This window comes from Dipodomys merriami, unplaced genomic scaffold, assembly GCF_024711535.1.
Source record: "Dipodomys merriami isolate MVZ:Mamm:240054 unplaced genomic scaffold, mDipMer1.0.p SCAF_184, whole genome shotgun sequence".
Classification (NCBI taxonomy): domain Eukaryota; kingdom Metazoa; phylum Chordata; class Mammalia; order Rodentia; family Heteromyidae; genus Dipodomys; species Dipodomys merriami.
The window spans coordinates 884,263-910,175 of NW_027203204.1; the positions used below are offsets into that span (position 1 = coordinate 884,263).

Below are 25,913 nucleotides of genomic sequence, written 5' to 3' on the forward strand. Positions count from 1 at the left end.
AGTAGCTAGGATTACAGGTGTGACCACTGGTGCCCGGCTCTTATCTCCACATAAACATGTACACACACACACACACACACACACACACACACACACACACACACACACACACACACACACACACACACACACACACACACACACACACACACACACACACACACACACACACACACACACACACACACACACACACACACACACACACACACACACCCTTTCAGTATCTTCACCTTTCAGTATCTTTGAGGGTCTGGTTTTAGGAACCCCATAGAAACCAAGAGCAAGAAATGTTGAAGTTGTTTTTTTTTTTTTGGGTTGGTCGTAGAGCTTGAACTCTGGGCTTGGGTGCTGTCCCTGAGCTCTTCAGCTCAAGGCAAATGCTCTACTGCTTGAGCCACAGTGCCACTTCCGGTCTTCTAGTTTTTTATTGCAGATAAGTCTCAAGGACCTTCCTGCCTGGGTTGGCTGGCTTTGAACCGCGATCCTCCGATCTCAGCCTCCTGAGTAACTAGGATTACAGGCGTGAGCCACCGGCACCCAGCTTGAAGTTTCTTATACAGAATGATGTGCTATTTCCGTGTAACCTACACATATCCTCCCATATACTTAAAATCTCTCTAGAATACTTATAATATCTAATATGGTATAACTCTAGTTCTGTAGTTTAAGCTGCAGATGTAAAAACCAGCTGCAATTGTAAACAAACCTAAGAGAAAAAAAACAATTTGGCCCTTTGTGGGGCTACTCTGGGCCTGGGTATTGTCCCTGAGCTCCTTTTTGCTCAAGGCTAGTACTCTACCACTTGAGCTACAATGCCACTTCAGCTTTATCTGTCATTAATTAGAGATGAGTCTCACAGGCTTTCCTGCCTGGGCTGGCTTCAAACTGCAATCCTCAGATCTCAGCCTCCTAAGTAGTTAGGATATAGATGTGATCCACCAATGTCTGGCCTAAAAAAAATTTTTGTAAATCTATTTCCAACCAAGTTAGATGGCAGTGGCTCACGCCTGTAACACCCTAGCTACTCCAGGAAGCCAAGATCTGAGAAGCATGATTTAAAGCCAGACTGGTCAGGAAAGTCTGTGAGAGTTATCTCCAAGTAACAACCAAAAATCCAGAAGTAGATCTGTGGCTCAAGTGATAGAACATTAGCCTTGGGCAAAAAAGCTCAGTGACAGTACCTAGGCCCAAGTTCTATCTCAACAGTTTCTACCAGAAAGAAGGGACACCGGTTCCCGTGATCCAAAGGGAAAAAACAAGACCCAGGAAACAGAGGTTCCTAGAGGAGGGCACTCAAGTACTCACTGACCATTTGCTTGGCACAGATTCTGCCAAATGTGCTGGTATGGTGGTCAGCTGGACTCAGCCACCAGCTGATCATTTCAGCTGAGGCTCCAGATAGCAGAGGGCCTCAGCTATACCAGGTAAGGGCTTTGTACCTTTACTCTTCAGGGTGTTAGCCAGCGGCAAGAAGTAGGTGGTGAAGAAAGCAAGCCGTGTTTCCCGTACATGGTCCCGGATGACAGGCAGCAGCCAGCTCCGGGGGAAATCCAGAGTCTCTCTGGGAGCAGAAATGAAGAAAAGGTGACAAGTCAAAGGCCCTTAACAGAGAATTCAGTGGACTCTTCTCCAGGGAGAACAAGCCATCCGACTCTCCTGAGGCTCCCACAATCTAGGTTACACTTACTCAGAGCCATCAATCTCCAAAGGCACAGCCTGTAACACCACCTCAGGTCCCATGCTGGTCACTGCAGCCCCCACTGCCTGGTCCAGGGCTGCTGTGTGGGGGAAGTGAGGGGAGAGGCGCAGGTCGCACAGGGACTGGAGGCACTAGAGCAAAGGGATGATACGAAGTTACCCAGTAGGACATGCTTTCTGGCTGGGGTGTGGCTGAGCAGTAGAGTGCCTACCTAGTATAAGCTGAGTTTGAGTTTGATCCCCAACACCACAAAGAACAAAAATATCATAAAATGTAGATTTAAATGTAAATTAAAATGCTTATTTTAATGCTGGCGTGGGGACTAGAGCTACATCAATCAAGAAAAAAGTTATTAGCCGGGCGCTGGTGGCTCACGCCTGTAATCCTAGCTACTCAGGAGGCTGAGATCTGAGGATCGCGGTTCAAAGCCAGCCCGGGCAGGAGAGACTGTGAGACTCCTATCTCCAATAAACCACCAGAAAACCGGAAGTGGCGCTGTAGCTCAAGTGGTAGAGCGCTCGCCTTGAGCTGAAGAGCTGAGGGACAACGCCCAGGCCCAGAGTTCAAGCCCCACGACCGACAAAAAAAAAAAAAAAAAAGAAAAAAGTTATTTTTCTCTATTTGCCCTCACTGCAGATCCATCTGACAAGCAGAGATTCCAGAGCAGGCAAATCTCCAAAAGGAGATTGGAGATTCTAGGTCCAGGTAACACCCCATAGTGGAAACCTACAACAACAGCTTAGCTGACCCAATGAGGTGTCCTATCCTCCTAAAGCCTAGGGCTTTAAATTTTTTTCCTTCCAGCCAGGTGCTGGTGGCTCATGCCTGTAATCCCTAGCTACTCAGAGGAGGCTGAAATCTGAGGATTGCAGTTCAAAGTTAGTCCAGGTAGGAAAGTCTATGAGACTCTTATCTCCAATTAACAATCAATCAAGAGGGCAGAAGAGAGCTGTGATTCAAGAGGTAGAGTGCCAAGCCTTAACCAAAAAAGCTAAAGGGACAGTGCCCAGGCCCTGATTTACACCCTAGTACCAGCACAAAAAAATAAAATTCCTTTGACAATATGTAAAAAATTAGGAAATTTCACACACAGATGTAGATTTCCAATTTACCTTGAAAAATGTCAGAAACTGTCAAAAGATAACTAACAGGTAACTAAGACAGATCAGCAGGCACAGAAGCTGAGCTGTATCACAACCCCATCAGCCATCAGCCCATCAACTCCACTTCTCATGGCCTGCCTAGCCTCTTGTAGAAGTCTCATTTGCCAGCCTAACCATCAGGGTTTGGGCCAGCCCTCCAACGGAGGGACTCTCAGTCTCAGATGTTACCCCCCTCCCCCCAGTCGTGGGGCTTGAACTCTGGGCTTGGGTGCTGTCCCTGCGCTCTTCAGCTCAAGGCAAGTGCTCTACCACTTGAGCCACAGCGCCACTTCCGGTTTTCTAGTGGTTTACTGGAAATAAGAGTCTCACAGACTTTCCTGCCTGGGCTGGCTTTGAACTGTGATCATCAGATCTCAGCCTCCTGAGTAGCTAGAATTACAGGCGTGAGCCACTTGCGCCCAGCCCAAGTGTCTTCTTTTTACTAAGCCAGCAGTGGAAGGAGTCAGTGAGGAAGGCCCCATACAACCAGGAGCTGACTCTTCTGCTGACAAGGAATCTGGCCTACCCAGTATTATCTACTTAGGATCCCTAGGGGGGAAGGGGGGTATGTGGGGTGTGTGTGTGTGTGTGTTCTACTTAGGATCCCTAGGGGTGTGTGTGTGTGTGTGTGTGTGTGTGTGTCTGTGTCTGTGTGTGTGTGTCTGTGTGTGTGTGTCTGTGTGTGTGTGTTCTACTTAGGATCTCTAGGGGTGTGTGTGTGTGTGTGTTTAGGAGGTAACCTCCCACCCATCTCCCTCTTCTTCCCACACTGCCCAGTCAGTGCCCTGGGAACATGATACTGGGCACCTACTATGTACTGTTGGTGTGGGTCCAGAGTTTAGAGACAGCAGACCTGGGGCCCTCCAAAAGCCCACAGTCCAAAGGCCCCATCCACTTCCAGCTTACCTTCTTCATCACAGGATGAGCTTGCCTCCCACACACCTCAAAGAAGACACACAGTAACTGCAGCACAAAGCTCCAGGATGCGTGGAATTTATACGTCAGGCCCTCCTCCACTGCCCTGCCAAGATGAGATACAGTCAGGGCCACAAGATCATACTCCAGCAGATGACAATGACTGGCACCATGAGCAGACCCCCGCAGCTGGTCAGGAAGGGAATGGCTCAGAGAAAGGCAAAAGGTACAACTAATAGATAAATAAAAATGTAAATCAAACTGAAGGAGTACTTAGAAGAGGGGACAAAGAAAGATAGAAGATGAATAATTTTGAAATACAGTGCAACTAGCTGGGTGCCGGTGGCTGACGCCTGTAATCCTAGCTACTCAGGAGGCTGAGATCTGAGGATAGTGGTTCAAAGCCAGCCTGCGCAGGAAAGTCTGTGAAACTCTTTTTTTTTTTGGGTCTGGTCATGGGCCTGGGCACTGTCCCTCAGCTCTTCAGCTCAAGGCTAGCACTCTACCACTTGAGCCATAGCACCACTTCCGGCTTTTTTTTTCTGGTTATGTGGTACTGTGGAATCAAACCCAGGCCTTGTGCATGCAAGGCAAGCGCTCAACCACTGAGCCACCTTCCCAGCCCCATGAAACTCTCATCTCCAATAAACCACAAGAAAACCAGAAGTAGCACTGTAGCTCAAGTGGTACAGCGCTTGCCTTGAGCTGAAGAGCTGAGGGACAGCGCTCAGGCCCAGAGTTCAAGCTGCACAACCAAAAGAGAGAGAGAGAGAGAGAGAGAGAGAGAGAGAGAGAGAGAGAGAGAGAGAGAAAAATACAGTGCAACTGTCCATGAAAATAGCATAAAGAACTCAATGAGCCCCCTCCAACCAATGAGGACCCTAAGCTGTAGTGAGATAGAGGCACTTGCTTGTCCAGGTTGTACTATTGATAGAGCTGGATTCAAGCCTAGCTCCAGGTACAAGGGCTATGGGTCAGGGATCCAGGGTCCACATTCATCTTTTTGTCAGTTGTGGGTCTTGAACTCAGTGCCCGGGCACTGTCCCTGAGCACTTTCCCTCAAGGCTAGTGCTCTACCATTTTGAACCACAGCTCTACTTCCGCTTTTCTGGTGGTTAATTAGAGGTAAGAATCTCACAGGGACTTTCCTGCCTGGGCTGGCTTTGCATCACAATCCTCAGATCTCAGCCTCCTGAGTAGCTAGGATTACAGACATAAGCCAGGGTCCACATTCTTACATCCCACCACCACACTTCCCCTGCTTTACGTGTGTGCCTGAATCATGGTATCCTCCAATTGGCTGAACTGCTATGGAAGAGGTTTGGTATTCAGCCTCAAATCCCACAGAGCACCTACAGCTGGATGCATGGCCCAGTGTGATTATAAGTGGAATGCTGGCATCATGTAAAACTTGCTAAAAGGCAGCCGTCATGCTCTCCTAACCTGGATACCATATTCTCACCTGAACATCTTGGCGATGTACTGGGCGGGACCTGAGGCTGAGAAGGTTACAGCACCGATGTCAGCCATGTGTGGAGCCACACATTCCTTTAAGATCTCCTGCAAAAAGAAGGCCACAGGCTATCTGGGCTAAGGCAATTCCCAGTCCCATTCTTTCCACCCAGAAAGCTGCTTCCTAAAGTTTCTGAGAAATGTGTATGGCATCAGAAGAACTACCACCTAACTGGGTGTGGGGGTATTGATTGGGAGGCGACAGCAGGCAGAACCTCTATATTCTCTGCTCCCTTAGCTAAAGCTCAAGCTAGCAAGGTATACAGTACCTTGAGGCTCTGGGTGGCAGCTATTACCACTGGAGAGTGAGGGGAGAGGAGACAAGTCATCGCTGTTCCAAAAAATCGAGCAAGGTGGCCCAGCCCCAGGTCCCGCTGCAACCTGTCAAGAAATAAAGTTTTCAAATACATGGGGTAGAGGTGGGGCAGAGGAGCTGATCTTGAGCCTCAGGAACCTACCTAGCCCAGAAGCGTAAGTATATAAAGAACCATATATTTGCAGGGCTCCTCAGATGGCTGTTTAAGTAAAGGCATATTGTCCATGCAGTAACACGTGTGGTGAAAAATTCAAACAGGTCTTCAGAGTAGAGTGAAGGATATGTCATCTTTATTCTTGGCCTGACTCTCTGGTGGACCTCCCAGGGAAAATACTTTTTTTTTTTTTTTTTTTTTTGGGGGGGGGGGGGGGGAGTCCAGTCGTGGGGACTGAACTCTGGGCCTGAGTGCTGTCCTTCAGCTCTTAAGCTCAAGGCTAGCATTCTACCACTTGAGCCACAGCGCCACTTCCGGCTTTTTTCTTTTTGTTTATGTGGTGCTGAGGAATCGAACCCAGGGCCTCAGGCATGCAAGGCAATCACTCTACCACCTTCCCAGCCCCAGAAAATACTCTTCAAAGTAGTGTTCTCCCTCCATCTCCCCCACCATTTTTTTGGTTTTTATTTTGGTGCTGGTCCTAGCGCTTAAACTCAGAACCTGGGCAGTGACTCTAAGCGTTTTTGCTCAAGACCACTTGAGCCACAGCTCCATTTTTGCTTTTTTGGCAATTAATGGGAGATAGGAATGTCTCATCTTTCCCACCGGCTTTGAATACAGATCCTTAGGTTTCAGCCTCCTAAGTAGTAAGGATTATAGGTATGTGAGCTACTGGCACCCAGCTTTTACTTTTGACATCTTACTACATAGTCCAGATTACAGACAAGCTTCCAACTTGTTAGTGCTCTTGCCCAGCCTTTCAGGTTTTTTGTTGTTTTATTATCACTCAAGTTGCTGAAATTATAAACCTGAAAAATTGTACCTGATTTATTTGTTGATATATGGTCTCAAACTTTTTTTTCCCTGGTTGGCCCTGATTTTTTTTTTTTTGGGTCTGGTTGTGGGGCTTGAACTCTGGGCCTGAGTGCTGTCCCTCAGCTCTTCAGCTCAAGGCTAGCACTCTACCACTTGAGCCACAGCGCCACTTCCGGCTTTTTTCTTTTTGCTTATGTGGTGCTGAAGAATCGAACCCAGGGCCTAAGGCATGCAAGGCAAGCGCTCTACCACTGAGCCACCTTCCCAGCCCCGGCCCTGATTTTTTTTTTTTTGGGGGGGGGGTCATGGGGCTAGAACTCTGGGCTTGGGTGCTGTCCTTCAGCTCTTCAACTCAAGGCTAGCACTCTACCACTTGAGCCACAGCACCACTTCTGGTTTTCTGGAGATAACAGTCTCATGGACTTTCCTGCCCGGGCTGGCTTTGAACCTGAATCCTCAGATCTCAGCCTCCTGAGTAGCTAGGATTACAGGTATGAGCCACCTGGACCAGGCATGGCTCTGATCCTTTATGCTCCACCTCTCAAATACCAAGGATTACAGGCCTATGCTACCATGCCCAGCCTCTTTCAGAACAAAATAATCTGTACTGTTAACATTGATATTAGGTCACATATGAACCACTGATGTAAAAATATGCATTCAGTCACTGAAACCTTGTAACAAATAGTGAAGTGAGCTTGTTATTCCTACTTTTTAGATAAGGAAGTTCAGACACAGAAAAGTCAAGAACTTGCCAAGACTACCCAGCCTAGTCTAGTGATGTGAGGATTCATACCCTGGCACTGCACCTGCAGTTCTGCACTTTGTCTTCTCACTATATCTTGGAGTTCTTTTTTCTTTTCTTTTCTTTTTTTTTTTTTTTTGTCTGTCATGGGGCCTGAACTCTGGGCCTTGGCGCTGTCCCTCAACTCTTCAGCTCAAGGCTAGTGCTCTACCATTTGAACCACAGTGCCAATTCCAGCTTTTTCTGATTATGTGGTGCTGAGGAATCAAACCCAAGGACTCATGCATGCAAGGCAGCACTCTACCACTAAGCCACCATCCGAGGCCCTTGGACTTTTCATAGGAGCATATACACAACTACTTCCTTGTTTTTCTCCCCCCCTCACTTAATACAGGGTCTCCTATGTAGATCACACTGGTGTCACTCACTATGTAGTACAAGCTAACTCAAATTTGCAATCCTCCTGCCTCTACTTCCTGAGGACTGCAATTACAGTGCTGTACCACCACATCCAGCTCTACTTCATCCCTTCTCTTGCTCATGCCTGTATTTAATCTTCCTGGCTCCACACGGCAATAGGACAGGGGTCATTCTAGCTTTTGGGTTTTTTTTGTTTATTTGTTTGTTTTGGCTACTGGCTTCTGCTACAGTATCTTTTTTCTTTCTTTTTTGCTGGTCATAGGGCCTGATCTCTAGGCCAGGGCGTTGTCCCTCAGCTCTTCAGCTCAAGGCTAGTGCTCTATTTGAGCACTACTTGAGCCACAGCACCACTTCCAGCTTTTTCTGCTTATGTAGGGCTGAGGAATCGAACCCAGGGCCTTATGCATGCAAGGCAAGCACTCTACTACTGAGCCATCTTCCCAGCCCCTGCTATAGTATCCTAAGACATATTTCAGGGCACAACTGTAGGTATGCTCCTATAGAACAAGTCCTGAGAATGACTCAGCCACTTCTTATCTCTTCAGTTAAAAGGATAATTGCCTAGAAGCTGTGGCAGCTGTGTGACTACTTAACACACACAGCTTCAGCTTCTAGTTTTGTTTTTTCCGCCTACCTTTTGTTTGTTTGTTTTTGGGTCCAGTCGTGGGACCTGAACTCTGGGCCTGAGCGCTGTCCCTCAGCTCTTCAGCTCAAGGCTAGTGCTCTACCACTTGAGCCACAGCGCCACTTCTGGCTTTTTTCTTTTTTGCTTACGTGGTGCTGAGGAATTGAACCCAGGGCCTAAGGCATGCAAGGCAAGCGCTCTACCACTGAGCCACCTTCCCAGCCCCTTTTCCTCCTACCTTTTGGAACTGAGGTTTGAGATAACACTTGATAGTCATGAACTACTTAAGCTCTGCCCCCAGACCTCAGCTTCTGGTTCCTAAATCAGGGCTGACACCTTGCCTTGAATGGCCATTATGACTAGGGAGACAAACCAACAGACAAAGTGCTCAGCATGGACTAGTTCAGAGCAGGACAGGGACAGCCTTCATGGGAAAGAAGACAGATTCAAATAAGTAGAGCCACTGGTGGAAGCCACCAGATTTAGAGACACTCCCTCCAGTCAGAATGTCTCTTTGTAGGTGGCACACTGACTACTGTGTACTTCCCAATATTATTTCAGGAAAGCGAAATCATGAATGCATGCAGACACAGAAAGCAATAGCTGGATTCAGGACTATGAAGCCCAGAGGATGGAATCATCAGCCCTGATGGAGACTGGTCTGGTAGTGCAGATATACCCTGGTGGAAAAACCTAGTATGCAGGGTGGCAAAACCAGGGTGTAGCAAGAATCAAGACCAGAGGTGTGGCTGAAGTGGGAAAACACAATTTGTGAGCAGAAGAAGCCAAATGAAAGCATAAGGCCCTGAATTCAAGTCCTAGTACAAGCAAAAACAAAACAAAACCCCAAACCCTCAGTCCCAACCCAGACTGCAGTGCTTTCAGCATACCATGTGGCTGCTCACAGCCAGTTGGCAGAACACTCTGGTGGGAAAGGAACTAAACCAGGCACAATCCATTTCCTAGTGCTTCCTAGAGCCAGAGCTGATGTGTGGCAAACTCCATGTGGAACAACCAATGCCAAGGAAGCCAGCTGACCTCTCCAGCTGTGCACATTCCTCCCATCTGTATGCAAAGCTAGCAGCCTGGAGACAGTCCTATGGTGCTCCTCTGCCTTATTCTTACCTGACCAGGTTGATATGGGCTTTCTCCATGACCTTTAGCCAGGCCAATAGGGGTTGTAGATCATTTTCACTGGGAATGTAGTCATATAAGGCCTAGAGGTAAGACATAGTAAGCAGATATGTGAGAAAGAAAGCATGTCAGCAATAGCCCCAGGACACCAGCAGTCACAGGCTGGGACTCCCAGCCCTCCTGACATTCCCTGTTTCGTGACGTCCTTCCAGTCCTGATGCTCTAGAAGCAGACACCCGGTTGACTCACAAACCTTCTGTAGTTCTGATAAAAACTAGAGCCCTTCTCCAGGGAAATGCACATGAAGAGAAACAGTTCATAAACAAATCTGGGAATGGGGGCGGCTAGGGGGTCAAAAACCCTGAACAGGGGCAGGGAAGGTGGCTCAGTGGTACAGCGCTTGCCTTGCATGCATGAGGCCCTGGGTTCAATTCCACATAAGCAAAAAGAAAAAAAGCCGGAAAAAAAAAAAAAAAAAAAAAAAAGAACCCTGAACAAAGCCAGGTGCTGGTGGCTCACGCCTGTAATCCTAGTTACTCAGGAGGCTGAGATCTGAGGATCAAGGTTCAAAACCAGCCTGGGCAGGCAAGTCCATGAAACTCTTATCTCCAATAAACCACCAGAAAACCGGAAGTGGTACTGTAGCTCAAGTGGCAGAGCATTAGCCTTGAGCTGAAGAGCTGAGGGACAGTGCTCAGGCCCAGAGGTCAAGCCTCATGACCGACCAAAAAAAAAAAAAAAAAAGTTATAGATAACTTGTTATCTATAACCATGTGACCATACTGAAACCAAAGAGCCAGACCCCAGCTCCAGTGGATACTGAGATGACAACAAAGGTCTGCATAGCTATTTATTGGTCTACTCCACTGGAGCAGCTCAGCCATCCACCCTCAACTTGAAGATAGGGAGCAGCTCCAGTTCTTCCATCACAGCTTCCTTAGGGACCCACCTGGTAGGGTCTCCTCTCCATCAGGACTCACCGTGATAATCTGGGCGTTGAGCTCTGCTGATAGGGTGCCCAAGCTAGGTTTGGCATGGAAGAGATTGTGGAAGGCCTGCATGGCACAGGCAGTCACCAGCTGAAAGACACACAGGATTTGAGAGATAACACAGACTCCACAGCTGCCCTAAATCCCTTGACCTCTCACATTACCAGATGAGCTACAAAGAAGCCACAGCCCTTATACTTAAAATATGCTTCACACATCTAGCTACAATAATCACTGTCATTTTGTGTGTGCAGGTCCTAGTGCTTGAACTCAGGGTCTGGGCACTGTCCTTGAGCTTTTGTTCAAGACTAGTACTGTATTACTTAAGCCACAGCTTCATTTATGGCTTTTTTGGTGGTTACTTGGAGGGAAGAGTTTCTCAGATTTGTCTTCCTGGGCCAGCTTTGAACTGTGATCCTCAGATCTCAACCTCCTGAGTAGTCAGAATTTTTTTTTTTTTTTTTGGGTCCGGTCGTGGGGCCTGAACTCTGGGCCTGGGCGCTGTCCCTCAGCTCTTCAGCTCAAGGCTAGCACTCTACCACTTGAGCCACAGCGCCACTTCCGGCTTTTTTCTTTTTGCTTATGTGGTGCTGAGGAAACGAACCCAGGGCCTCAGGCATGCAAGGCAAGTGCTCTACCACTGAGCCACCTTCCCAGCCCTGAGTAGTCAGAATTATAGGTGCAAGCCACTGGCACCCAGCTTTGAACACTTTAATGAGAAATTGCAATGGGGTGGCAGTGGCTCAGACCTGTAATTCTAGCTATTCAGGAGGCTGAGATTTGAGGATTAAGGTTTGAAGCCAGCCTAGGAATACAAATCTGAGACTCTCTTATCCTTAATGAGCCATAAAAAGGCCAGTAGTGAAGGTGTCGCTCAACTGGAAAAAAGAGTTGCCAGCCACGAGCAAGAAAAAAAGAATTGGGAGCGACTGAAAAAAATTGAAATGATTTAGATAGTCTAGGGATGTTGCTCAGGGATAAAGCACTTGCCCAGTATACACAAGGTCCTGGGCACCATCCCTAGCCCCACACACAAACAAAAAAGAAAGAAAATAAAGCAAATAAATCAAAAAATCTTTATATAATATAAAATAGTAACAATGGAGAAACAGACAAAAAATGACTAAAAATGCAAAATATACATAGCCAGCTTGAGGCATACCTCAGTGACACAATGCTTAGTATATTCAAGACCCTGGGTTTTCAATCCTCAGCAGTGATAAACAATGAAATAGACATTATAAGTGATATACACACTATAAAGACATATTTATGTACTTTTTTTTTTGGGGGGGGGTCTGGTCGTGGGGCCTGAACTCTGAGCCTGGGTGCTGTCCCTCAGCTCTTCAGCTCAAGGCTAGTGCTCTACCACTTGAGCCACAGCACCACTTCCGGCTTTTTTCTTTTTGCTTATGTGGTGCTGAGGAATCGAACCCAGGGCCTCAGGCATGCAAGGCAAACGCTCTACCACTGAGCCACTTTCCCAGCCCCTATTTGTTTTTTTTTTGGGTCCGGTCGTGGGGCCTGAACTCTGGGCCTGGACACTGTCCCTCAGCTCTTCAGCTCAAGGCTAGCGCTCTACCACTTGAGCCACAGCGCCACTTCCGGCTTTTTTCTTTTTGCTTATGTGGTGCTGAGGAATCGAACCCAGGGTCTCAGGCATGCAAGGCAAGCGCTCTACCACTGAGCCACCTTCCCAGCCCCTCCCAGCCCCTATTTATGTACTTTCTATGTATATTCGTTTATCCAAAGAGGAAACATATAAAAGGATCTACAGCCAACTATTTGTACCATTAGGAAATGAGAGTTGGGGAAAAAGAGATTTGAGACTTTCAATTATTTATTACTATTGTTTTGCCAGCTTGTGGATGGAACCCCGGACGCTGAACTTGATCTCTACCACTGAACTACAACCGTAAGTTTTTTTCTTTGTGTGTGTGGTGTACATGAATGTGCATGTACTGGTACCAGGACTTGTAGTCAGTTTCCCAAACTACTATTTGGCTTTTTCACACCCAGCTGGTGCTCTACCACTTAGGCATATCTTTAGCCAGTATTCTGCTGGTTAACTGGAGATAGAGTCTTGCAGTTTTCTGCTCAGTCTGGCTTGGAACTGTGATCCTCCAGCCCTTAGCTTCCTCAGCTGAAATGACACTTTACGGATCCATCAGTTACTCATGCTGACCTGATCTGTGAAATCAGCTTCTAACTAGACCAGGACCATGAGATAGTTCAGCCATATCCTGACTCGTGGATGATATGATGGATGAATAAGTATCCTTGGTTTTACCTTAAGAGTAGGGTCAGGGGGTGCTGGGAAGGTGGCTCAGTGGTAGAGTGCTTGCCTTGCATGCATGAGGCCCTGGGTTCCATTCCTCAGCACCACATAAGCAGAAAAAGCCAGAAGTGGTGCTGTGGCTCAAGTGGTAGAGTGCTTGCCTTGAGCTGAAGAGCTGAGGGACAGTGCCCAGACCTAGAGTTCAAGCCCAGGATTGGCAAAAAAAAAAAAAAAGAGTAGGGTCAGGGAAGAAAGATGCTAGGTCCTGCTGTAAGGACTGAGTTGCTTCAATGTTTAGCAACCTGGTTTTAAACTTTTAGGCTCAGACTGTCCTGCTGTCTCAGTCTACCAAATAGCTGGGACTACAGGTATATTCCACTTTGCCCGGCCCTAGGTCCTGCTTTCTGCCTGTCCAGTGGGTACCCAAATGGAACCACTATGGGACCACCTTCTTGTGGCCTGAGCTTACCACATGGCTCAAGGTCATGACGCGTAGGAGAGTCTCACTGCAACTCTTCACCAGGCCTTCAGGGAAGCAGGGTAGCACGTCCTTTAGCAGTGTCAGCATGTGTAGCATGGTGGTAGCCTCCTTGGAGCCTGACAGAGAAACAGAGAGATTTGAACTCTGCCTCACACTTGCTAATCTGGCAGTCTGCTACTTGAGTTATATCATCCTTGCTTTCTTTTCATTATTTTGTTTGTGTCTGTTTTTTGTGTGCTAGTACTGGGCACTGTCCCTGAGCTTCTTTTTGCTCAAGGCTAATGCTCTATCACTTCAGCCACTACTTGTTCATTATTTTGGAGATGGAATCTGGTGAACTTCTCTTCCCCAAACTGGTCTTAAACAAAGATTCTCCTTATCTTAAGCTTTGAGTAGCTAGGATTATAGCTGCGAATCACCAGCATCAGGCAAATGGAGAGTTCTATTACTAATCGTCCTCATCACTTCCCCTACCCCGGCCCAGGGCCTGGCTGTCCCACCTCCAGCCTTCTCAATCTCCTGGATGCAGAACTTGGCGGTGGAGACAGCAGCAGGATGATGAGCAGGGACCTTTTCACCAAACATGAAGTCACTGCCCTTGAGAACTGAGCATACTCCATGCTGGGCAGCCTTCCGAATCTGAGGGGCAAGAAAAGGGGAAAGGGGATCAACATTCTACCGAATATTGGGTGCCTATAACAGCTACCAATAAGCAAGCACTGACTGAACACCTACTACATACCCGTTACTCTGCTGGCTTTCTCAGGTACAGAATCCTGAGCTCTCTACGAACTTACCTAATGGCCCAGAAGAAGCCCGGCTTTATAATCTCAGTTCCATTGCCCTCATCTACCTACCAGAGATTTATCCAGTCAAACAGCCAGTAAATACAGAGTAGCACAAGCCAGGCACTGTTCTAGGTATTTACAAACAGACATGAAACATAATAGACAACTCATACTCCACAGGAGAAGCAGAGTAAACTACACATCAGCTGACAGAAAATACTTGGCAAAAAGAAAAAGGTTTTAGAAAACTTTGTATAGAGTGGTCAGGAAGGTGCTATTCCAGTGAAGTGACATTTCAGCATTGATCCTGACCCAGAAGGTAGGAATCATCACGTGGACACACAGGAAAGAAGATGTAAGACTCCCTGTCCTAACTGCTTCTTAGCACAAATGAAGGATTCTGGGTTAGTAATTATTTTTCTATGCCCCGAACATAAATTTCTGGAGAAAAAAGGTGGTCAGCCCCCATTTACTGAGCATCTACTATATGCCAGGCACTGCATCAAATCTGAGAAACACTGCAGCCTCCTCACAACCCTGCAGCAAAGTTGAAATGACCATCCCTATTTTATAGCCAGGAATCCCAAGTTTAGAGACATGAGTAACTCTCTCAGAGTGCCAACACTGCTGAATCCAAAATCCAACTTAGGATGCCACCCTCCTTGCCAAGACAGAGACATACTAGGAGACCAACAAGTCAACAGGTTACTGGCTGAGGAGGCATGAGAGAGATTCTGAGGGCCTGACATTGATCCCCTGCTGGAGAGAGGCTGACTCAGATTGAAGCCTTACAGGCAGAAAAGAGACGCTGAGCAAGAGCCCAGCACTCAGGGTCATCTCTGTAATCCCACTCACACAGGCCAGATCCTCCCCATCTTCTGGAATGCACTGATCTCACCTTGGGCTTGGCATGCACGGTGAAGCTCTGCAGCCCATGGTATACCTGAAGGGTCAGGGGATACCCCCAGGCCTCCAGGTCTTGCTTCCGCAGGAGGGTAGCCAGGCAGGACAGGACCTTAAAGAAGAGTTAGAGTGTCTCAGGATCACCAGCCTCAGCTGAGAGGGAAAGAGATCCCAGGTTCTCAGCAACCCCAGAAAATCTCAAAGGGATCTGCCTAAGGATCTAAAGTGTCGGAACCCCTCATGGGGAAATGCAGGGGGCTCAGAGAGACATAGACTGACCCATCGGAGGGCAGAGGTGGAGCCACTGCTGGCCTGGGCAGACATGATGTCCATGAAGGCTTTGGAGGTATCTGAGAACTTTTTAATGAGCACAGGGCTGGGCACTCTGTGGGGAGAATGAGAAGAGTTAATCCAGCGGCAACTTTGAAATGCAACTGGCGCAGGTCTCGGTGAAGCTCAGGAAGGAGTTGGACTACCATAGGAGTGCTACTGACTCAGTCACTCAGGAGAGGAGCTCATCCTTCCTGACACTCATTTCAGTCTACTTCCCATGACTTCTCATCTTCCCTCATCTTCTCACTCCTCACAAACTCCTTTCATGACGCGTATCAACCCTCTGTCCCCTCTGTGAAGGTCCGTTCCCTGAACCCTCTCCCTATGCCTTCTCCTTACCCATTCACTTCCCAGAGCTGACATCTCCCTAGGCATGAACATTCACTCAGACCCAAGCCACTCCCACATCCCAATGTACAATACTACCCAGAAACTTGAGTATCTTCTTAAATTGCTATTGTAAATTTACTATTGTAATAAATTATGTATGTAGTACATACATCTTAACTATGTCAAAGTGCTCAATTCAGTAGTAGTAAGTATATTCATACAGTTTTACAATATAGTCATGTGAGAACTCAGAAATCTTCTGGCACTAAGGCTTCAACTCAGGGCCTGTACACTGTCCTTCAGTTTTTTTGTTCAAGGCTAGGGCTCTACCACTTGAGCCATACTTCCACTTCTGGCTTTTTGATGGTTGAGTAGAGATCTGAGTCTCACACGGTCCTGCCTGGGCTGGCTTCAAAGCCAGATCCTCAGATCACAGCTTCCTGAGTAGCTAGGATTATAGGAGCCACAGCATCCAGCTAAGAATCTTTTCTTTACACAGTCTCACTATATAGCCCATGCTGTCCTCAAACATGTTCTTGCCTTAGCATCCCAAGTACAGTACTGGCTTTAAGCACAGGTCTTCACACAGTTGCTAGTGTAAGTGCTCTACCATTTAAGCTAGATGAGATTACAGGCCACCAAACTCAGCCTTTCAGGTTTTTTTGTCAGTTGTGGGACTTGAACTCAGCCTGGGTGCTGAGCTCTTCAGCTCAAAGCTAGCATTCTACCACTTGAGCCAGAGTGCCACTTCTGATTTTCTAGTGGTTAATTGGAGATAAGAGTCTCACATACTTTCCTGCCTGGCTGGCTCTTAACTAAGATTCTCAGATCTCAGCCTCCTGAGTAGCTAGGATTTTACTGGTGTGAGCCACTGTGCCCAGCTTTTTTTTTTTTTTTTTTTGCCAGTCCTGGAGCTTGGACTCAGGGCCTGGGTACTGTCCTTGAGCTTCTTTTGCTCAAGGCTAGTACACTTACAACTTGAGCCACAGCACTACTTCTGGCTTTTTCTGTTTATGTGGTACTAAGGAATTGAACCCAGGGCTTCATGCATGCTAAGCAGGCACTCTACCACTAAGCCACATTCCCAGTCTCAAGTATCTTTTTTTTTCTTTTTTGGTCGGTTGTGGGGCCTGAACTCTGGGCCTGGGCGCTGTCCTTGAGCTCTTTAGCTCAAGGCCAACACTTTACCACTTGAGCCACAGCACCACTTCCAGCTTTTTCTGCTTATGTGGTGCTGAGGAATTGAACCCAGGGCCTCATGCATGCGAGGCAACACTCTACCACTGAGCTACCTTCCCAGCCCCTCAAGTATCTTTTTAGAGAACAATTCTCCATCCTACTTCTCCTGTGCACATTCCCTTCTTTACTCTACACACCTGGGGATCACACTATAACCAGGACTTACCGCTTCAGGACAAGGTTCAATAGGTAAGTGACAGCAGCCAGAGACTCTGGGGACTCCACTGCTTCCATTGTAGTCATCTGAGGGCCAGATGGAGGGGATGTAAATGGGTAAAGTGGCACATTACAGTTAGGAAAGCAGAGGCAGAGAAGGGAGCCAAGAGAGCAATTACAACCAAGAATTATTGTGTCAGAAGTTCATAAGCACAATTCAACTGCCAGATAATGTTAAAAATAAAAAATGCCCTTAGATATCCATGACTTCTGGCAAACTCAATAGTAAAAAAAGTAAATTACGAATATTCAGATATCTCAATGGAAATAATTTTGACCAAGTTGAACCCTTATAAGGTTCTTATGAGCTGGGCGCCAGTGGCTCACGCCTGTAATCCTAGCTACTCAGGAGGCTGAGATCTGAGGATCATGGTTCAAAGCCAACCCCGGGCAGAAAAGTTCGTGAGACTCTGATATCCAATAAACCACTAGAAAACCGGAAGTGGCGCTGTGGCTCAAGAGGTAGAGCGCTCGCCTTGAGCTGAAGAGCGCAGGGACAGCGCCCAGGCCGAGTTCAAGCTCCACGACCGACAAAAAAAAAAAAAAAAAAAAAGATTCTTATGGACCCCAAGTCTCTATTTGGGAAATGATATTATTTTATTTTTTAGCACTATTGGGCCTTGAACTTGAGATTGTGACCAGGCAGGTGCTCTCCCACATAGGCCCTATCTCCAGTCTGGCTTGTTTGCTGGCTAATTGGAGACAGAGACTCTAAGACTTTTCTGCCCCAGCTGAGCTGAAAACATCCTTAGATCTCAGCATCCCAAGTAGCTAGGATTAGAGACATGAATCACCAGTGCCCAGCTTTCTCTCTTTTTCCCACTAGGATCTTCATTTTTGCCAAGCAAGCCTAAACTGCAATCCTGTTTACATTTCCCTCATAGCTGGGATAGCAGGCAGATGCCACTATGACCAGATTTTTTTTCTTTTTGTGCCACCCCTGGGTCTTAAACTCAGCCTGGGTATAGACCCTGAGCTTTTTTGCTGAAGGCTAGCACTCTACCACCAGTGACAGCTCAGGTATTTTGGTTTTTTTTTTTTTTTGGTCAGTCATGGGGCCTGAACTCTGGACCTGGGCGCTGTCCCTCAGCTCTTAAACTCAAGGCTAGTACACTACCACTTGAGCCACAGCTCCACTTCAGCTTTTTCTGCTTATGTGGTACTGAGGAATCGAACCTAGGGCCTCAAGCATGCAAAACAAGCACTCTACCACTGAGCTACCTTCCCAACCCAATGTTTTTATTTTTTAATCAGTGGAGATGGGGTCCTGCAGACTTTTTGCCCAGGCTGGCCTCAAATTGCAATCATTCCAATCTCAGCCTCCTCTGCAGTTAGGACTACATTTATGAGTTACTATATCCAGCATGAAAATTTCTAGAGGATCTTTACACCTAACTCATGTTTTCAGATCAAGAAAGAGAAACCAAGGAGAGTAAATAGAAAGAGTGAATGAAAGCCAGGCACCGGTGGTTCATGCCTGTAATCCTAGCTACTCAGGAGGCTGAGATCTGAGGATCATGGTTCAAAGCCAGCCCACAGCAAAGTCCATGAGACTCATCTCCAATTAACTACCCAAAGCTATAGCTCAAGTAGTAGAGAAACAACTTTAAGCCAAAAAGCTCAGGGACAGCACTGAGGCCCTGAGTCTAACCCCCCAAGACTGACACCAAAAACAGTAAGAGAAAAAAGAGGAAAAAAGGGAGGAGGGGCCGGGTGCCATTCAGGAGACTGAGACCTGGAAGACTGTGGTTAGAAGCCAGACTGGGCAGAAAGGTCCAAGTGAGACTCTTATCTCCAATCAACTACTCAAAAACTGGGATCTGGGGCTGGGAAGGTGGCTTAGTGGTAGAGTGCTTGCCTCGCATGCATGAGGCCCTGGGTTTGATTCCTCAGCACCACATAAACAGAAAAAGCTGGAAGTGGTGCTGTAGTTCTCAAATGGTAGAGCGCTAGCCTTGAGTTGAAGAGCCAAGAGACAGGGCCCAGGCCTAGAGTTCAGGCCCCATGACCGGGACCAGAAAAAAACAACAACAACCAAACTGGGATCTAGCAATGTGGCTTAAATAATAGAGAGCTAGTCTTAAGCACAAAGAGACTCAAGGACAGGGTCCAGGCCCTGAATTCAAGCCCAAAAACTGACAAGCAAGCAAGCAAGCAAGCAAGCAAGAGAAAGGAAGGAAGGAAGGAGGGAAGGAGGGAGGTAGGGAGGAAGGGAGGGAAGGAAGAGGAAATAAATGAGAGTGACTGAGAGGTGGATAAGGTTGATAGGGTATTTTGTATGCCTGTATGGAAATTTCAAGATAAAATTTACCCATAAAAAAATTATAAAAAATATGAGGCTGGGAAGGTGGCTCAGTGATAGAGCGCTTGCCTTGCATGCCTGAGGCCCTGGGTTCAATTCCCCAGCACCACCTAAGCAAAAAGAAAAAAGCCGGAAGTGGCGCTGTGGCTCAAGTGGTAGAATGCTAGCCTTGAGCTGAAGAGCTGAGGAACAGCGCCCAGGCCCAGAGTTCAGGCCCCACGACCGGACCCAAAAAAAAAAAAACAAAAACAAAATAAAAATAAAAATAAAAAATAAAGATTACATTAGTTGTAGGGAAGGTTTCACTGTGAGTTTCACACATGCATACATGTTGTGATCAAACTCACCTCCCCTATAACTTTCTCCTTTCTCTCTCTCTCCTTCTAAAACAATTTCAGCAAGCTTCACTATTCTACATTCATTCACACAAAGAAATAATCTACTTCAACTATATTCATCCTCATTAACCCTGTCAGGCATCACTGCTTAAGTCTGTTTTTACTTTCCTGTCATTCTCTTTGTTTTTTGGTATATATTAATTGTAACAATGGGTTTTACCACAGTATTTTAAACATGTATATATTACATTTAAATTAAAAGAACACTAAAAGAAAGAGACTAATTCAATAACTTAAAAATTTGGGTGGCTGCCGCTGGTGGCTCATGCCTGTAATCCTAGCTACTCAGGAGGCTGACATCTGAGGATTGAGGTTCAAAGCCAGCCCGGTAGGGAAGTCTGTGAGACTCTTATCTCCAATAAACCACTAGAAAACCGTAAGTGGCACTGTGGCTCAAGTGGTAGAGCGTTAGCCTTGAGCTGAAGAGCTGAGGGACAGTGCCAGGCCCAGAGTTCAAGTTCCACAACCGATAAAAAAAAAAAAATCTGGGTGTGTCTGGGCAATGGTGGCGCCTACCTATAATCCTAGATATTCATAAGGCTGAGATCTGAGCATCTCAGTTCAAAGCCGGTCAGGCAGGAAAATCCATGAGACCCTTATCTCCAATAAGTTACCAAAAAAAAAAAAAAAAAAATCTACAAAAAAACAAACAAACCTGGAAGTGGAGCTATGGTTGGATGTAGAGCACTAGCTTTGAGCAAAAGAGTTCAACGTCAGTGCTTAGGCCCTGAGTTCAAGCCCCAGGACCAACACCAAAAAAATAAAGCAAACAAAACTAGATGTGGTGGTATGGTGGTACAGACCCTGCCTACCATCCTCGCTACCTAGGAAGTTTATAGGAAGAGGACCATAGTCCAGGCTAGTGCAAGCCAAAAACAAGACTATTCAAAAATAATAAGTTAAGAAGAGGGTTGAGCTATAGCTCAGTTTGTAGAGTGCTGGCCAATGAGCAGATGCATCAGTATTGAATTTGAGTCCCAGTCTCAGACAAAAAGAAAAAGAAGAAAAATAAGGTAAGAAGAAAGGGTTGGGGGTTGGGGCTGGGAAGGTGGCTCAGTGGTAGAGCGTTTGCCTTGCATGCCAGAGGCCCTGGGTTCGATTCCTCAGCACCACATAAGCGCTGTGGTGCTGTGGCTCAAGTGGTAGAGCGCTAGCCTTGAGCTGAAGAGCTGAGGGAAGCACCCAGGCCCAGAGTTCAGGCCCCATGACAGGACCCAAAAAAAAAAAAGAAGAAGAAGAAAGGGTTGGGGGCATAGCTTAAGTGATAGAGCAACTACAGACAAGCATAACTCCTGTGTTCAAAACCCTTGTACTGGCAAAGAAAAAACAAAGAAGGAAAGAAAAAAAAAAAAAAAAGGGAGCAAGCAAACAGAAGAATCATGGAATAAATATCACCAGCCTTTCCAAACCACCTGTGAACAATAGAAGTACTTTCACTTGCTCAAAGTCATGGTTCTCTATTGCCACAAGTCAGGAATATCTGTTCTCTCTCTAGAACCTGCTTAGCTCTGCTATGAACACCCACCCCTATCAAACTCACCAGAGCAGCAAAGTACTCAGTCTCAGTCTCTTTCCCTCCCTGGGAGCGAATCACCTCTGTAACAGCAGCAAGAACAGCACAAATCTGTACAGGAAGGAGAAAGTACCTGTGACATACCTTCATAGCCCCTTTTTTCCTTTCTCTTTCATAAATTGATCTCTTGGTAAGTCCAGACAGACAATGTGGAAGCAGCATTTAGACCTGGGGTACACATCACAGGGCCTAGTAAACAAGAGGTCTTAGAATATGATTGCCAGATCCACTCCCAATTATAGTATTTTTTATGGAAATACATGCGTAAGTGTGCAAGGGTCTATGCACAAGTATGTTCACTGCAGCAACAAATTAGAATAGTCAGGTAGTTATCAACAGGGAATTTATAATGTACTGTTAATTAACAAATGATAGATTTAAACATTGTGTAACAATTATTGAAAAGAATGAAGATACAAGCATGGAGATGTCATAATGAAATCCCACTTTACACAACTAATGTATACTAATAAAAAAATAAAATTATGAACAATTACATGTGATGAGAAAAACTGTTCACTGGGGGATAATGTTAAATGATGATGCATCTAAAATATAATCATATTTTGGTAAGCCCAAATGACAAAACGAATAAAAACAAAAAAGATCTAGCAAAATAAGGCTGGGCGTGGTGGTGTATAACTGTAACCCAGCACACAGGAAATTCAGGCAGGAGGAAGGAGTTTGAGACCAGCCTGGGCTACATAAGAAGATCCTATCTCAACAACAATAACAAATGAAGAGTATACCTCTTTTTTTTGCCTGTCCTGGCACTCGAACTCAAGGCCTGGGCCCTATCCCTGAGCCTCTTTGTGCTCAAAGCTTGCACTCTGATTAATGTACCTTCTAGAAAATATAAGTCTTTACTATTGAACTGTGCTGGTCTAAGATACATAGTGACCCACTGTAGTAGCTGCTGCAAAGGAGAGAAGTTTTAAAGTTCTAACGTTTTATTCTCTTTACATCACTTTGTATCATGTAGCATTGTATCATCTTATGTAACATTTGTATCACCTAACACTGACACTTTTCGCTTAAACACAGAAAAATATAAATATGTAACTATGTGTCTTTAGGGAAGGAAGTGTCTAGAAAATATTCCGACCCTCAGGGTTTAACTCTCTAGCAGGATAAACATTGTTTTACAAAGAGTTCTTATCTTAGGTGGACAATTTATTGGGGACAAAGAAAAGGAGAAAATGACACATCATCCAGGAATAACAGCGGTTGTCACCAGAGAGAGAGAGAGAGAGAGAGAGAGAGAGAGAGAGAGAGAGAGAGGGAGAGAAAGTGGGGGGGAGGGAGGGAAGGAGGGAGGGCCAACAAGCCAGGAGGCTCCTGCTCTCCTGCCCGCACCTCCTGCATCTGTCCCTACCTCCTTGTGGGCGGCAGAGTTAGACTCCCAGAAGCGCTGCACTTTGCTGAAGGTGACGTTTGTGCAGTCCGACAGGCCACTCAGGAACGTGCCTGAGGACTTCTCGGTGACGGCCAGCTCCGGGTCTTCTTCCATGGGCGTCTCAGGGTCTGCGCGCTTGCCCAGCCGCAGGGACCCCGATTGCAGCTCATTGTGCAACTTCACGGCGTCAACCGTCAGGTCGCTCTTCCCTGAGAACGCGAGGCGGGAACACGGTAAGTAAGCCCCGCACGTCTACTCCGAATTTCCCTGCGGCCGAGAGAACCACCACACCCGCGGCGAAACCCTCCAACCCCAACGCAGCCTGCCTCGGCGGCCCGCCGGACGCTAAAAACCCAGAAGACCAAGGGCAAAGGGAACGTTTCTGGGCAATTTCCTGCGTGCCGGCACCAAGAGCGTGTGCCTGCGGGGCAGCCGGCCGCGCGGCCCGAACCCGACACCGCGGGCCCCCAGACAAGTCACTTTCCCGCTGGGAGAGTTGAAGGACCAGGCCTTCCCGGTGAGCTCCAGACCAGACATCCAACGCCTGGGACCCGGACCGATCCGGACCCGCCGGGACCCGCGGGACCCACGCCCTCGGGGAACCGCACGGCCCGGCGGCCGCGCCCGGATCGGAAGCTCCGACTACCTGCGGGCCGGCTGAAAAAGCGGCTGCGAGCGGCCTGGCGGTGGCGGCAAATGCTGGGGTTGCTGTCGCTGCTGTGGCCTTTCTTCCAGCGCTTCAACTTGGCCGACACCCCGGAGGGCAGCTTCCCGGAGCGACCCATGTGGACTAGACGGGGGCCAAACTAAGGCTGATTTCAAGACCGGCTTTCGGCGAAGCAGAACTACGCTCGGAGCCCCACGTGGGTCCTCCACCGGCTTCACATCCTCTTCCGGTGTCGTCACTTCCGGATTCGCGTCCGTCACCATGGCAAAAACAGTCAACATCCGCCTTCACTTTTCCATCAAGTGTCAGAGACCTGTCGCAAGGAAAGAAGTTCTGTTGCTAGGCATTCTTGGGGTTCCTACCTCAGGACCATGGTTCTTGGCCACTGGAGTAGGCTTTATAAAACTGAGTTCCGCCGGGCGCTGGTGGCTCCCGCCTGTAAGCCTAGCTACTCAGGAGGCTGAGATCTGAGGATCGCGGTTCAAAGCCAGCCCGGGCAGGAAAGTCTGTGAGACTCTTACCTCCAATTAACCACCGGAAAACTGGAAGTGGCGCTGTGGCTCAAGTGGTAGAGCGCTCGCCTTGAACAAAAGAGCTCAGGGACAGCACGTGGGCCCCCAGAGTTCAAGTCCCACAACCAACCAAAAAAAACTCTTTTAATTACCTGTTGTGGTAGCATACATCTAGAATTCCAGCACTTGGGAAGAAAAAGAAATGAATTTGAGGTTATTCTGGGCTACACTGTGACACCCTAGCTCCAAAAATCAAAACAATTTGTGTGTGTGTGTGTGAGTGCCAGTACCAGTACCAGTGCTTGAACTCGGGGCCCGGGCACTCTCCCTTAGCTTCTTCATTCAAGATTGGCACAACTATCACTTAAGCAACACTTCTTGGGGTTCCTGTCCTGGTTGGCTTTACATAACATTGAGATCTTCAGATCTCCTGAGTAACTAGGATTACAGGCATTAGCCACCAGTGCCTGGCCAAAATTTTTTTGTTTTTTTTGTTTTTTTGTTTTTTTTTTTGGGTCCGGTCGTGGGGCCTGAACTCTGGGCCTGAGCGCTGTCCCTCAGCTCTTCAGCTCAAGGCTAGGTCTGTCTCTACCACTTGAGCCACAGCGCCACTTCCGGCTTTTTCTGTTTATGTGGTGCTGAGGAATCGAACCCAGGGCCTCATGCATGCAAGGCAAGCGCTCTACCACTGAGCCACCTTCCCAGCCCCCTGGCCAAAATTTTTTAAGTTAAGCAAAGAAACAAATTTACTTGAACAGTTAAGGGAGTGACTAAAGTGGCAGAGCACCTGACACTCAAGAATGAGGCACTGAATTCAAACCTCAGTACTACCAAAATAAATAAATAAATAAAGCAGTGAGAAACGAGTAACTTGAAACAAAGCCTATTGAGATCTGAGTGAAAATCAATTTGGCCTGCAGAAAAAAAGAAAAATCCCCAATGATGGGCTGAAAAATGTGTCTAAGTGGTAGAGTACTTGCCTAGCATGAATGAATCGCTGGGTTCAATTCCTCAGTACCACATAAACAGAAAATCCTGGAAGTGGCACTGTGGTTCAAATAGTAGAGTGCTGGCCTTGAGCAAAAAAACCCTCAGGGACAGTGCCCAGGCCCTGGGTTCAAGCCCCAGGACTGAAAAAAAAAAGATCCCAATGATATTCTAAGACTTGCTTTACAAATTAAAACCACAACAAAATGCACCTAATCATCCACTATAGCTGGAAAAATTGAGAAGACTAGCATTACTAAAGTAGGTACGGATGTAGAGTAACTGACTACATGTTAAAAAGGATATAACCACTTTGGGAAACTGTGGTGGTATTTATTAAAATAATATATGCCTACTCTACGATCCAGCAATGCATTCCTGAATATACACTCAGCAGAAATATATACTTGCATGCAAAAGAGAAAAAGACACAGAAGAATGTTCATAATACTGCAAATGAGCAGATGGTTCATCATCAACTTTGGAATGGGTATATTGATATATAATGAAATACTGAAGCATTCAACTGTATACAAGAGTATATTGAGGGGCTGGGAAGGTGGCTCAGTGGTAGAGCGCTTGCCTTGCATGCCGGAGACCCTGGGTTCAATTCCTCAGCACCACATAAGCAAAAAGAAAAAAGCCGGAAGTGGTGCTGTGGCTCAAGTGGTGGAGCGCTAGCCTTGAGCTGAAGAGCTGAGGGACAGTGCCCAGGCCCAGAGTTCAGGCCCCACGACCGGACCCCCCCCCCAAAAAAAGTATATTGATAGATAATGGACTACTGTAGCATTCAACTATCTATAACTTCTGCATAGGGCATACACTGAGAAAGAACATGCTACTGCTAAGGTACAACCACATATATGATTTGAGTTGAATGAAACATTTTAAGCACAAATCATGTATAAAGCAAGATTCCATCTAAATGAAGTTCAAAAATAAACATAATCTACTATGTTAGAAGTCAAGATCACAGACCACTGCGAGGGTGCTCATAACTAAGAAGTGTTACAAGATTTGTGATTATATTCTAATTATTT

The 25,913-nt window shown here is 46.8% G+C and overlaps 1 protein-coding gene across 1 annotated transcript in view; it reads right to left on the reverse strand.

Moving 5' to 3' along the window:
- LOC138830121 (RRP12-like protein) overlaps nt 1-23,581 on the reverse strand; it is a 38,897-nt gene extending 15,316 nt beyond the window's left edge. The window contains exons 1-15 of the mRNA XM_070026528.1: nt 23,354-23,581; nt 22,687-22,916; nt 21,279-21,362; nt 16,989-17,065; nt 15,200-15,305; nt 14,916-15,032; nt 13,730-13,868; nt 13,218-13,345; nt 10,462-10,560; nt 9,473-9,564; nt 5,541-5,652; nt 5,222-5,319; nt 3,751-3,865; nt 1,691-1,833; nt 1,443-1,564 (exon numbers count right to left, since the gene is read on the reverse strand). Of these exons, the coding sequence (XP_069882629.1) occupies nt 1,443-1,564; nt 1,691-1,833; nt 3,751-3,865; nt 5,222-5,319; nt 5,541-5,652; nt 9,473-9,564; nt 10,462-10,560; nt 13,218-13,345; nt 13,730-13,868; nt 14,916-15,032; nt 15,200-15,305; nt 16,989-17,065; nt 21,279-21,362; nt 22,687-22,916; nt 23,354-23,492 (1,801 nt within the window). The 5' untranslated portion in view covers nt 23,493-23,581. The remainder of the gene's footprint in view (nt 1-1,442; nt 1,565-1,690; nt 1,834-3,750; nt 3,866-5,221; nt 5,320-5,540; nt 5,653-9,472; nt 9,565-10,461; nt 10,561-13,217; nt 13,346-13,729; nt 13,869-14,915; nt 15,033-15,199; nt 15,306-16,988; nt 17,066-21,278; nt 21,363-22,686; nt 22,917-23,353) is intronic.
- Nucleotides 23,582-25,913: the final 2,332 nt, after the last annotated feature.